A 13,292-nucleotide genomic window follows, 5' to 3' on the forward strand; every position below is an offset into this window, starting at 1 on the left:
TTACTTTTACCCCCTAAAATGTTTTTTTGTTAAATGCACTCCTTACTTAGAGAGAAGTAAAGTCAATCACAGTTGAGATCTTGGGGTCTTATAAGGTGGGGGGAGAGAAAAAAAAGAAAGGAAAAAAGCAGACAGCAGCAACATGGAGGAACCTGATTCAGGGAGCATTCACAACAAAGACAACCAATTCAGAAACGTGGCTTTATTTAAGATAATTGTTTCTTGTTTGCTCCACAAATGATTTGCAGTGTTCAAAAATGTAAAAAAAATTTAAAAAAAAAAGCTGTATTTGTCAGTTTTTTATGATCTGATGAAGCTTTTTTTTTTTTTTTTTAACCATTTCACAATGTTAGCAACATGGGAACATGTTTTGATAGCATAAAAGCCAGAGCCAATGCTAGACAGCTTTGTTTATTATAATTCTAATTATAATTATTGTGCAGGGTCACTTATAGCTGTGAAACCACATTGCTAGTGGTGGAACAGCATGCCAAAAATGTTGGTTAGTTGTAGTACATACCTTGGTTTTAAGTTTATGATTTGGTACAGTAAGGGAACAATATGCAAAATGCTTGTCATCGGTGAAAAGAGGCGGGTTTAATAACATTTAAATGAGACATTAACAGCTTAAGAGCTTTTCTTTTTAGAAAACTGCAACATCATTAGTTTGTCTTTTTCAGAAATAAAGGATGCGGACAAGTGAAACAGCAACAATTTGAGCAGTCTTAATTATTATGCCATAAAAAGAACTTGGGAGAGGTTGTTTATTTTTTTGAAAAAAACATTGAAAGCTGTGATGCTCGCTGGCCAGATGCTGAGCTGCATTTTTTTTTTTTTATAAACAAACTAGTTGTGTGGCTCAAGCACGAGACAGTTACACTTCTTTCCCGTAACGAACATGTTCTGTGAGGGAATCCTAATAAGCACCTCATATTATATAATTGCCCCGGCATTTAGTGAACACAATTCTTATGGCTAGTTTTAAACAGAAGTCGAGAAAAAATTCTGGGAAAGCTTTCACCGGCTACATCAAATAATGCGGAGGGCCGGATCTTGCCCGCAAGCCTCATGTGTGACACGTTGGCACTACAGTAAGAGCTCTGAATAAACACTTTAATTTCCGGTGCAAAGGGGTTGTGGTCACAAATGTCACGTAATGACGATCCGAATTACAGCGCAGATAGTGCTTAAGAAACGAGTAACACAATCTACGATTAACTGTTACATTCTCAGTGTTCGGCCCTTTGGAAACAGACATGCACGACTCACAAAAACCTAAGGATGTTCACTTTCGCAGGAAATTTGAAGATCAACCTAAAATGCACCATAATCTCAATTCTCAAAACTTTTTAATACACACAACCCACTTTTCAGTACTTTTTGTACAACTTGCCATTCAGCTCCTCGTTGTGCAAAAAGTACTGAAACATTAACCAGTCAAACATGACTGATTTAAAGGTTTGGAAAAGGTCAAATTAAGTTGAACTGTAAAAAGTTATCGTGCATTTTATGTTCTTCCTGAAATTTCATCAACATCCCTAACTTTTTGTGTACTATATAGTGTTTATAACTGTGATATTAGGCTCTCTCGAATTACAAAAAAATAATAATAATAACAGAAGAACAAATTCTTACGCATGGTCCAGTTTTCCACTATAGATTTTAAATAAATGCCCAAATGTACTGAATTTGCCAAAAGCATATTACCCTGACATTTTCAAGAGCAGATTTTTGGTCATTAGCTTAATAGGAGACGATATCTTCCTAAGGGAGGCTCAGTTCTTCGTTCTTCACTCTTTCAACCAGTTCAGCAACTGAGGGGTGTAGTATGTGATGATGATGTCAGCACCTTAAAAACACGGATTAAACAATTAGCCCAGACAGTAATGTATAGTAAAAAAAAATGTATCATGCTAATGTGACATTTCCATGTACCAGTGTGTTTAAAAAGTAATTACCGTATTTTCACCACCATAAGGCGCACTTAAAAGTCTTACATTTTCTCCAAAATGGACGGGGCGCCTTATAATGCGGCTCGCCTTGTGTGTGCACCGAGTTCCAAAATCCGTAAATGTTGTTGTGTGACTTCGATGAGCGCTCCGCTTGACTGACTGGGAGCATTTCCTGCCGACAGGCTGCTTATATAGAGGAAGGCCGGACGTGACTGAGGACAGCATGCGGACATTAAAGGTGGAAGGGTGCACGTGACAGAGGACGCTAAAGGCACGCCCCCAGTAGGTATATAGTATGTGCATTGTGCAAAACAACATCGGTTTGGCGAAGGACCCCCGGAAATGGCACCTACGAAGAGACACGCTTACGAAGCCCAGTTTCAACTGCACGCTATCAGTTATGCGGAGGAACGTGGGAATCGAGCAGCCGCGAGAGAATTCAAGATCACCGAATCCGCGCTTCGCAAGTGGAGGAAGCAGGAAAACGAGCTTCGCCGAGTCAAGAAGACGAAGGTGAATGTCCGCGGAAACAAGGCGAGGTGGCCCGAGTCGGAAGACCAACTCGAGCAATGGATTCATGAGCAAAGAACAGCCGGGAGAAGCGGCTCTAAAGTCACCGTTCGACTGAGGGCAATAACTCGGACCTTGCCGTCATTCCGGGCGAGTTACGCCACGATTTGGGAATGGAGTGTGGATGCTCGGGCTAACGTGTCTGCTTGCACTGTTGTTCCAGCTTTCGTAAAAGCCGGCATCATTTCTAAGGAGCCGCACGGCGACGAGACTGACTCCGACAATGATGAGAGGGGACCTGCCGTGTTTAATGGAGAACAGACGCCCGGCTTTTCATTTCGGATACAGAAGATGAGGACTTTGACTGATTTGTGGATGAGGATTGATCAAAAAATAACGTGAGTACATTGTTAAATACTTCAATAAAGTACAACCGAACTCAAGTTTTGCTCCCGCTGCCTTTTTAAATAACGTACGTTAGCATGCATGTTTTAGCGTGCATGCATGCTACCGTATGTTTTAAGCTAGCGTATGTTTTACCATGCCTGCGCCCAATAATACGGTACGCCTTATGTATGTGTTCAATACAGAAAGAGACCCCGTAACGGAGACTGCGCCTTTTAATACTACACGGCCTGATGGTCGTGAAAATACGGTAGATTCTTCACTTCTATCTTTTGGTGATGAGGAGGATTTGGATTTCGCAGAGTGTAGCGTCATGATGAAAGCTGTTGTACAGTACATCAAAATGAGTATTGGGGTTTCTCTAGTTTGTTGAGATACGCAGCACAGAAAGTATGGAGCTGAGGGCTGCGACTTTCTTGAAGGGAGTAATCTAATCTCGCACCAAGAATATTTAGATGAAATGCAAAATAACATTGAAACATTGTCATCAACTAGATTAATCAGTTAGAATTTGTCAGTTTATTTTTGAATGTGTTCTGACTCACTGGAATGGATGAAATGCGCGTTTCATAACGACTCTGGCTTTAACGTCCCACAGCACATGCTCACCTGCCCTGCGGAAGGCAGTCATGACCTCCATCACAGCGGCTCGCAAGTCAAACGCTCCAGCCTGCGCTCCGTGCCACATCATGGCAAACTCCCCCGACACATTGTACACAGCAAGGGGATGAGCTGGGAACTGAATAGAGACCGAACAAAAACCATTACTCATGACGTGCAGCCGTATTTTTAAATGCCTTGAGGAAAACGACTTTCTTCTTTTCTTCAAATATTTTCTTATATTTTTAAAGGTTCACAAGCTTGCCAATATGTAAAGCAGCAATGCTGTACATTATTAAAACAGACCTTGTCCTTGACTTCTCTCACAATGTCCAAATATGGCAGACCTGGTTTCACCATCAGCATATCAGCTCCTTCTCTTACATCTCGCTCCTGAGGCACAGAACAGTGTTGCACAAACGTCAACATATAGCGTTTGTACACCAAATGTACACGTTTACACAATTCACAAAAAGTTAGGGATATTCGGCTTTTGGGTAAAATATTAGGATGAACCTAAAATGCACTAGGAACTTTACAGGTGAACTTAAACCTTCTGAACGCACATGTCCAATTTTCCAGTGTTTCAATAGTTTGACCACAACTTCCTGCTCCTCGAACAAGGGGCTAAAGTGGCGAAATTCAGCACAGGTGCTTTGTTTTTAATTTCCAAATACATTTTCAATGATGTCAATGTTATAGTGCATTTTAAGTTCATCCTGAAACTTCTTTTTTAGGTGTGTGTGTGTGTGTGTGTGAACTTTTGCGTGCGTCGTGTAATGACTATATTTACCACAGCTCGAATGGCAAGCCCTCTCGCACCCGGAGGGAGTTGGTAGCAGCGCCTGTCCCCAAAAGCTGGCTTGGACTGTGCAGCATCTCTGCAAAGAGACCACTACAAGTTTCAATATGCGTACACAAATGTCCATAAATGTGTTTTGATCCCATACCTTTACTTACCTGAAAGGACCATAATAACATGAGGCAAACTTGGCGCTATAACTTAGAACTGAGACCTGGAGTTGAAGACAAACATAACATAAATTGCTTGAATTAGTGCGAAATAGTTTTTGCAACATGTGGGCACTGAGAGGAAGACTTATTGCATCTTGAAAGGATCAACAGCTCCTGTGCTCAAACCTATAGAGCAGTACACCCCAATTGGGTTTGTGATACAATGGCTCACATTGGCCCCCTGTCTCAAATTCTTATATCTTTGCATAGTTTCCCCACTTTTCATATTTAAGATCGTCAAAGAAATGTAAATATCAGACAAATATAACCCGAGTGAACTTCACATTCTGTTTTGAAATGGGAATTTCATTTCTTCACGAAAATGTTACCTGGCCCTGTGTGCAAAAGTGATGGCCCCCTAAACTTAACTGTTTGGGCCACCCTGAGCGGCAACAACTGAAATCAAGCATTGTTGTCAAGTGGCAATGAGTCTTTCAAATCTCTGGGCAGATATTTTGGCCAACTCTTCCTTTCTGAATTGTCTGAACTCAGCAAAAGCGGAGGGTTTTTAGCATGAACTTTGAAGTTAACATTGAAGCTAATTTGATTTTTCTTTACTTGCTGGTGTGTTTTGTATCGTTATCCTGCTGCAGAATCCAAGTGCGCTTCATTCAGCTTGAGGTCACAAACTGATGGCTGAATATTCTCCTTCAGGATTTTCTGTTAAAGAGCAGAGTTCATGGTTCCGTCAATCACAGCAAGTTGTCCAGGTCCTGAAGGAGCAAAGCAGCCCAAGACCATCACACTACCACCACCATGTTTGACTGTTGGTATGATGTTCTTTTTCTGAAATGCTGTGCTACATTTATGCCAGATGTAACGAGACACACATCTTCCAAAAAGCTCAACTTTTATCTTGTCAGTCCATATATTAGTCTCTCTACTAAAAGTCTTGGGAAAAATTCTGATGTTTTTTTTTTTTTTTTTTTTCAAAAGTAAGATGAGCCTTTATGTTCTTTTTGGTCAGCAGTGGTTTTCGCCTTGAAACTATGCCATGGATGGCATTTTTGCCCAGTCTCTCCCTTATTGCTGTGTTATGAACACTGACCTTAACTGAGGCAAGGGAGGCCTGCAGTTCTTCAGAAGCTATCCTGAGTTCCTTTGTGGCCTCCTGGATGAGTCATTGCTGTTCTCTCGGGGTAATCATTGTAGGCCGGCCACTCCTGGGAAGGTTCACCACTGTTCCATGTTTTCTCCATGTGAGGATAATGGCTCTCCCTATGGTTCGCTGGAATCCTAAAGCTTTAGAAATTGCTTTTCTAACCCTTTCCAGACTGATAAATGTCGATTACTTTATTTCTCGACTGTTCCGGAATTTCTTTGGATCGTGTCATTTTGTTGCAGCTTTTTTAGATATTTTTTTCTGACATGATTTTGCAGGGAAAGATTGTGTTTAAATTATTTCTTGATTGAGAAGGTCTGGCGATAATCAGGCTAGGGTGTGATCAATGAAAATTCACCTAAAATTGTGATTAGCCACAATTAATTCATGATTTCACGGGGGGGGGGGGGGGGGGGGGGGGGGAATTACTTCTTCCACACAGGGCCAGGTACATTTGAATAGTTTTTATTTCCTTAATAAATGAAATCACCAGTTAAAAAGAGCATTTTAAGTTCACATGGGTTATATTTGTCTAATATTTTCATTTGTTTGATGATCTTAAACATTAAAGTAGGGAAACTATGCAAAAATATAAGAATTTGAGAAGGGGGCCAATACTTTTTCCCAGCACTGTAGGTTTTCACCTTGAGCTGGGAAACACTGGCTGAGCACAAGGGGGCCTTCCTAAATTAATAGCTGATGCGCTCTTTTTGGGTTTACTTAAATTCCTAGTTTCCAATGTTTTTTTTACTTGTCCGACTTACCTTGTTTCCCAAAAGATTAGAAAGCAGTGCTTGTTTGATGGCACCGACTCTGCCATCCATCATATCAGAGGGAGCAATTATGTGACAACCTGCAACAAAACATCAATAATAAATAAACTATTAATATTGATTTAAAACTCCCCAAAAATCTCTGACAGGGTATATCTCACAATGCCTGACAGTCTCTTTCTTCTTAAAATGTTGTTTTGAGCTCAATTACAGGAATCAGTGTTCCCATTTGTATTAGAGTTATTTTTCCCAGTCAAGTCATCGAAAATGTGGCCATAAATTATACTTATATAAGTATCCCATTATACAGACATTTAGGAAACTTGCACAAGGGAATTTTTGTGTGAGGGGAAATATACATATGATGACACATACACTTTAAAAGTTAACAAAAAAAAAAAAGAAAAGAAAAAGAAAATTGTGTTTACCGGCTTTGGCGTAGGCTAGTGCCACTTCTGCTAGTCTTAAACAGCTAGCATCATTGTTCAGAGAACCATCTTCGTTCAAGATACCTGGAAGAGAAAGGAAATATCATAGAGATTGTCTGTACACTGGACACTTTATTAGGTACACCTGCACCCGCAATATACGAGGCAGAGAGGTTCCAGGACTGGGGTCACAAGAGATATATTTCAAACCCAAACTACAAACTAAAGGTTTTCCCCTTCAAGGTGAGCCAGACAACCAACCAGGATGTCTCCAAAGAGGTCGCGTGGCGTTTGCTTCGATAAGAAAAGATGCATTGTGGCAGGACAACTCATGGCTGCTTCAGAACGACAACGCGCCCGCTCACGATGCCCTGATCATCCGACGACTCCTGACTGAGAAGAATATCGCCGTGCATGTGCAATTTTTTTCCCCCTCTTTCCCAAGCTCAAGGGGGTCATCAAGTGAACCCGCTGTGAAAATGTTCAATATATTTTTACGCAATTCACTCTTTTCTAGCAGGGAACGGAATGGAAAAATTCACAAGTAATGTTTGCTCCATTAAATGATTAATACATGTCCTGGTTCAATTAGAATAGTTTTTTTAAACAGTTCTCGTCATCACGGGGTTGACATTTTCCCATCAAGAGCCCAAGACAACGCCTAAGAATAGATCAACAGTATCTTGCCATTGCGAGGCTTCAAACAGCACCAGCAAGTTGTGGAAACAAGTACCGAAATACTGAACATTTGGACATGTGCATTCAAATTCTAGACAAGGTCAAATTGGGTTCTCCTGTAAAAGGTTAAAGAGCGTTTTCGGTTCATCCCAAGTTTCCACCTGAAAGCAAATATCCCTAACTTTGTGAGTAGTTTAATTATTTAATGCAGCTCTTATATGTGATATTTGTGTACCCGCAACGCAAGACTTGGCCAATAAGTGTGTACAGTATAGGAAAATATTGCATTGTTTTTATGTGGTCAAAAAGAATTATTTAAAAAGGTTTTTGTTTTTTGGGGGGGGGGGGGGGAATGATGGTAGCCTTTTATCTTATTTTGTATATTTTGGCAAACTGCTCCAACTGTCTCAGGTTTAAAGGTGCCTTCTTCAGCTGCTTGTTTCTGCACTTTCCACAGATGTATTGTCCAACAGGATTTCCTCAAAGGCCACTTTAGAATAGTCTGTTTTGTTCTTAGCCATTCTTGGGTGCTTTCAACTGTGCGTTTTGTTCTTTATGCTACTGGAGGACCCGTGACCTGTGGCTGAGACCAAGCTTTTTGACAGTGGGCAGCACATTTCACTCCAGAATGCCTTGATGTTCGATTGTACTCTGCACAAATTCAAGAGACCCTGTGCCAGATGAAGCAAAGCAGCATCAGAAATGTGAAGCATAACCTTCGACATATTTCAAACAGCTGATGCAACTTGCCAAAAAGCTCCAGTTTCTGAAGAGCATTCTCCCAAATACGGTCTCGAGAGCATGCATTTTGGCAAATTTCAGCCTCGGCGAGTTATTGCACAGACCATTGTGCGTTTTTCTTTAATAGAAGGGTACCGACAATGTTTTCAATGTTTTGTCATGCCGCATATTATTTCTGTTCCACAAAACATTGCTGAAGAATGTCTAGCATTCAAGGAGACACTGACCACAGTGACCGTGTGACGTGTAGGGACACAAGCAGACGTCACACGCTACAAGCAGATCGGGGAAGAGGGATCTGATCTTCTTCACGGCCATCATGGCGGGTGTGTCATCCGTGTCTGCCCCTGATCCTCTGTCATCCTAATGCACAAAAGATCAGAGTGTCTGCACACATACTGACTTTTCTTCATAAGCAGAAATTTTCCATCCGAAATACTGTATTCGACATGCAACGTACATTTTTCATGCAACACTGTACATGAATCGCCTTAAAAAAACAAAAACAAAGTCTATAAAATGTCATTATTGTGGTCAATGAAGACATACGAAGCATATCCGGGTTAACCTTCACTCGATTTCAAAACACAGTGACGCTTTCAGTTTCAGCCATTATTATGTTAGATAGTATAGTATGTATGTTCCTGCCCTCTTTTTTACATTTTCATACCTTTGCTATATTTGCAGGGACCCCAAAGATCAACACACATTTCAAGCCATTCTCTACAAGTGGCCGCAACATTCCCTCCAGTTTGTTCACCCCATACCTGTAAAAGGAAGTACATAGAAGCATACTAAGATTACAAATGATGGAAGACGAGTGAATATGTTCCTTTTAGTCTTGATTTAATGAATAAAAAGGGTGTCATCAGACCATGAAATTGGCTCCATAATTCTGCTTTAGTTTGGTTGCATGTGAATTAAACTAACTCAGCTAATACTCTCTAATAATACCTAATGCTATAGGATTAATATTCTACTTTTCCGGTATCCCTAGGCAAATATTGACACAAATAAGTGGAGACTGAATCAACAGTGCTGATTGGTTGCAGGAAAGGACGAGTGAAACTCCCTCATGCCGCAATTGCTTCACGATATGATTCATCAACAATCGATTCCACATTAACAAATGACTAACCATCAATTAATCAGTTTATGATGACTCTACCCATCCATAATATGAGTCCAATTACTGCATTCGGACCGAGGCGAACCAACGCGTCGCAGTTAAACCGCAATTCCATTCAAAATGACTAAAGGCTACAAGTGTGAAACAAAATTAAATCAACTATCCCTCCATCCATCCATTTTCAAAACTGCTTATCCTCACTATGGTGGAAACGTTGTCTAGTTATGACTTTTACCACGAAGTTTCACAAGAGCAAGTTCGCCAGTTTGAGTGTAACACATGTTCATCTTATCTGTGTCGCGAAACAGCATTCGGTGCTCGATCCACCCCAACTCAAGTTTTGTTTTATCTCAGGACAACACTCTCCCTTATCAGTTGTACCAGTCGTTTTTGTACAAATGTTTCCCTTAAGAGCATGGATGCGAGAATGCAATTTAGTCCAAACATAAATAACTGGCTTTGGCTATTTTAAAAACATGGGAAAAAAATGTAAAATCAAATCAAATCAAATACTACCTGGCTTGTCCGGGCAGGCTACCAATAGGCTCCACGGCATCGGCACCGTCTCTATAGGACAGGCAATTAACATTCAGTAAGCGCAAGACAAATGATTACAGAATCATCCAGTAGTAACATACAACAATTCAAACCCCCACACTTGAATTTGCCTTGTATTCAGCTGAAGGAAAGATTTGTCACTTACGTGATGAAAATTGGGTAAATGAAGTTTTCTGCTTTTATATCCGTGGCACAGGTCTGCCAGGACCTGAGAGTTGGGTGGAAGTAGCCACTGTGAATGATGGACTGTGCCGGCGTCTGCATCTTGACCCTGAGACGGAGAAGTCAAAAATAGATGAATTCCTGTCACTTTGGATCTGTGACCTTTGAATATTTTTGTTTGGAACATGAGGGAAGCTGTTTAGTCTGCCACTGATATCTACTGTAGCCGTCAGCATTCCACATGTTTCTAACGTTGATATTAGCTGTACTTGCACACAAACGTGATCTGCATGCCTAAGCATGCATTAATTTACTTGAGCCATGTGCAATATGAACAATCTAGAACACCATGGAGGGTTTTATAAAAGACCTTTAAAAACGTCTATTTATACATTGCTATCAAATCTATCATTGAATACAAGCTCAACACTAGAAGTTAACAAGTATTTGGAAAGCTTTTTTGACATTTTGTTACATAGTTAATTATGTATACAGCAGAAAAACTCAATAGCGTAGTCACCTTGGCCAGAAAAAGTGTTTGGGGGAAAGAAAAAAAAAAAGCAAGGCAAAGAAGACGTCGACAACAAACTCATTATTTAAAAAAAAAACAACAACAGTTGAAGTGTACCGGACACTAAATTAAAAGTGTTCTTACCTGAAGAAAGTGGGCACTTGTCAAGTACGTGACACTCTTTCAGTTCAGACTGGTGGCCGGTTGAGTTTCTTCTTTCAATTCCACTCAAGACTGTCAAACCCTCGCTAGCTATCACTATCGCCACCTACCGATTCGCTTTTAGGGCAAATAAAAACGACATCCTGTTTATGTCATAACACGAATTAATGACATTGTGATACGCCTCTTAATTTATTACTTCTTAATTGAGTCCAAACATCAGAAAATTGCACTGTGGATATTTTAAACGTGACTATCCGGGCGCCATGCGTGATGTAGTCAATTCGGCCACCGTACTATGAAGTGGTATTCTCGCGATACTGTTCCAACGGTGAGTTGAAAGTGACGACGCTAATGGCTTGTTCACAGTGAGGATTGTCGTTTTTCGTATTGCGCTGAATGGAAGAGAAAGTACTCGACTCCCATTGAGGTACGGCGATGTGGAGTCACACGACATTCCCATAAATGGCACCTAATGAGTAACATGAAACAGTCGATTTACGATGTCATCTTTGGGAGTGTGTGGTGAGGTAGCACTAGCGTTAGTGTCAGGGTTGGCTTCAATGTTAGCTATGCTAATGTTTTTTTTTTCTTTCGGTTTTCCTTCTGTGTATCAATTTGGACTGAATTTAAGTGTTCGCTTGGTTTAACATAAGCAGATCATGCAAACCTGAGCGATGACATCTTCATAAATTGAGAATGTACGCGAGAAATATTTGTGTGTCGGTGTTGCTTTGCTTGGTGAAACAGGTTAAAAGCCCTGTCCTCTCTTTCTACTGTATATGAAGAATGAATTATGGTTGTGTTCTAGGAGTGTTTCCTGATAGCCTGAAACTGTGAGCGCATCTCCCATCAGGGCGGATTCAAAGATGTAGCCAAAAGCGAAGTGTCTCCTCTATGAGATTCATCAACTCCCCTCAGCAGACACATTCGCCAAGTCCTCGTGGGTGACATCTAGTCAGGGCTCCAGCTGTCCTCCCAACACCCCATCCAGATTTCTCCACCATGCTGTTCTCTTTGCGCGAACTTGTTCAGTGGTTAGGCTTTGCCACCTTCGAACTCTTTCTCCACTTACTCGCTTTGCTGGTCTTCAGCATGCTAGTTGCCCTGCGGGCCGACATGTTCGCCCCCACGCTAAGCTGGTGGCTGGTGTTCGTCCCCCTGTTCGCCGCCGACGGTCTCAGCACCTACTTCACAGCCATAGTATCCATCCGGCTCTACCAGGAGAACGAGAAGCGCCTGGCGGTCCTGCGGCTGCTCTGGGTTCTGACGGTGCTCAGCCTGAAGCTGGTGTGTGAGGTTCTGCTGTGCCAGAAGCTGGCGGAGCAGGAACAAGCCAGAGACCTTTGGTTTGGCCTCATCGTCTCACCGCTGTTCATCCTTCTTCAGCTGTTGATGATACGAGCATGCCGAGTCAACTGAGGAGGGGGTTGGCTGTTTTTGACATTGAGAGAAGTGTTTTCCATCTGCTGTTGGAACCTGTGAAGCATTACGATATTGTGTGTTTCAGTTAGGCTTTTTGGCACCTCTTGTTCTGCGTGAGCATTCAGTACATAAATCATAGCCCTCTGTTCCACGGATTGCACACTATATTTTTTTATTGCTGTCCGTATTTCTAATTGAACCAAATTGAACAAAAACGTTCACTCTCTGTGGTTATTAGATATACAGTACTTCAACATGTCTGCTGTATTATGGAGAAATCCCTGCCTCTTAGTAAATGCACCTTGGGAAAAGTCTGACAAGAGAATCATTCTTAAAGCAATGTATTAAAACGCTGTCCATTCCAGAATCTTTCTACCCTAAAGCTGAGGAATACTCGCGTTATTAAATGCTAAATGTGATTTGATTCACTCCAGAAACAAATGAAATCAGCATACTAGGTACAAGGATTTGGTGCCCTATCATCAGGCTGGGTTTCCACCAAGTTGAGTGAGTTTTTGAGTCTGCATGGAATGTGATGAGCCATAGGTATCAGTGTGAGGATGTGGGACGTAGTGCCTCTTCATTTTGCAGTCAGTAATAGACAATACATCTTGTGGAAAATACCCAAGTTCCTTTTGAAATGCACATCTGCACGCAACATAGTGAGTTGAATGACAGTGGGATTAGGAACACGGCACAAGAAGTTGCACCAGGAATGTCGATTGATATTGACATGAAATGGTTTTTTTTTGTTGTTGTTGTTTTGTCTGATCCCCACAATGGGGTTCACACAGTTGAAAAGAATGTTGTTAACACAGGCAGCTGAATCTGAAACTGTCCCATTTTAGTTGACATTTTCCTCTCCAATCTTTTTTAAGCTTAAGATGTGTATGTTCTGCGTGTATTTAAAAGCCTTGTTTGAACGTCAATTCCTCTGACAATGTACATGCTATGTGTATGTCGACTTGGGAAACAACTTGACAAGATATTTATGTTATGTTATTACTGCATCTTTTCTGTATATAAGATGTAAATAAACCAATATTTAATCTATTTTCTTTTATGAGAAAAAGACCGGGCCGGGCCGGGCCGGGCCGAAGGGAGTCTGACATTTCATTTCTAGCCACAGGGAGGCGCTAGAG

At 41.2% G+C, this 13,292-nt stretch overlaps 2 protein-coding genes across 3 annotated transcripts; one reads left to right on the top strand and one right to left on the bottom strand.

Moving 5' to 3' along the window:
• Positions 1–419: 419 nt before the first annotated feature.
• alad (aminolevulinate dehydratase) lies at positions 420–10,914 on the bottom strand. Its single transcript, XM_061799325.1, has 12 exons — positions 10,708–10,914; positions 10,036–10,161; positions 9,849–9,899; positions 8,874–8,970; positions 8,431–8,566; positions 6,785–6,868; positions 6,348–6,436; positions 4,428–4,483; positions 4,261–4,348; positions 3,774–3,860; positions 3,477–3,606; positions 420–1,849 (listed from the first exon to the last, which is right to left on the bottom strand). Exons 2-12 carry the CDS (start codon positions 10,152–10,154, stop codon positions 1,791–1,793), a joined length of 996 nt encoding a protein of 331 aa, XP_061655309.1. The 5' UTR covers positions 10,155–10,161; positions 10,708–10,914; the 3' UTR covers positions 420–1,790.
• Positions 10,915–10,925: 11 nt separating this feature from the next.
• Positions 10,926–13,203, top strand: tmem203 (transmembrane protein 203). Of its 2 annotated transcripts, none has more exons than XM_061799328.1 (2): positions 10,926–11,056; positions 11,537–13,203. In XM_061799328.1, the coding sequence occupies exon 2, from the start codon at positions 11,731–11,733 to the stop codon at positions 12,145–12,147; it is 417 nt and encodes a 138-aa protein (XP_061655312.1). In that variant the 5' UTR covers positions 10,926–11,056; positions 11,537–11,730; the 3' UTR covers positions 12,148–13,203. The 2 variants fall into 2 exon arrangements, with proteins under 2 accessions (XP_061655312.1, XP_061655311.1); XM_061799327.1 differs by having other exon boundaries at positions 11,008–11,155.
• The last annotated feature ends 89 nt before the right edge of the window (positions 13,204–13,292 follow it).

Source organism: Phyllopteryx taeniolatus, chromosome 15 (genome assembly GCF_024500385.1).
Source record: "Phyllopteryx taeniolatus isolate TA_2022b chromosome 15, UOR_Ptae_1.2, whole genome shotgun sequence".
Taxonomy (NCBI): Eukaryota; Metazoa; Chordata; class Actinopteri; order Syngnathiformes; family Syngnathidae; genus Phyllopteryx; species Phyllopteryx taeniolatus.

Excerpts from the sequence above, each read along its gene's own strand:
- alad (XM_061799325.1), bottom strand. The coding sequence starts at position 10,154 with ATGCAGACGCCGGCACAGTCCATCATTCACAGTGGCTACTTCCACCCA. Across the intron at positions 8,971-9,848 it reads AGCCTGCCCGGACAAGCCAG|GTATGGGGTGAACAAACTGG; the intron begins GTAGTATTTGAT and ends TTCCTTTTACAG. Across the intron at positions 6,437-6,784 it reads ACTAGCCTACGCCAAAGCCG|GTTGTCACATAATTGCTCCC; the intron begins GTAAACACAATT and ends GTTTTGTTGCAG.
- tmem203 (XM_061799328.1), top strand. The coding sequence starts at position 11,731 with ATGCTGTTCTCTTTGCGCGAACTTGTTCAGTGGTTAGGCTTTGCCACC.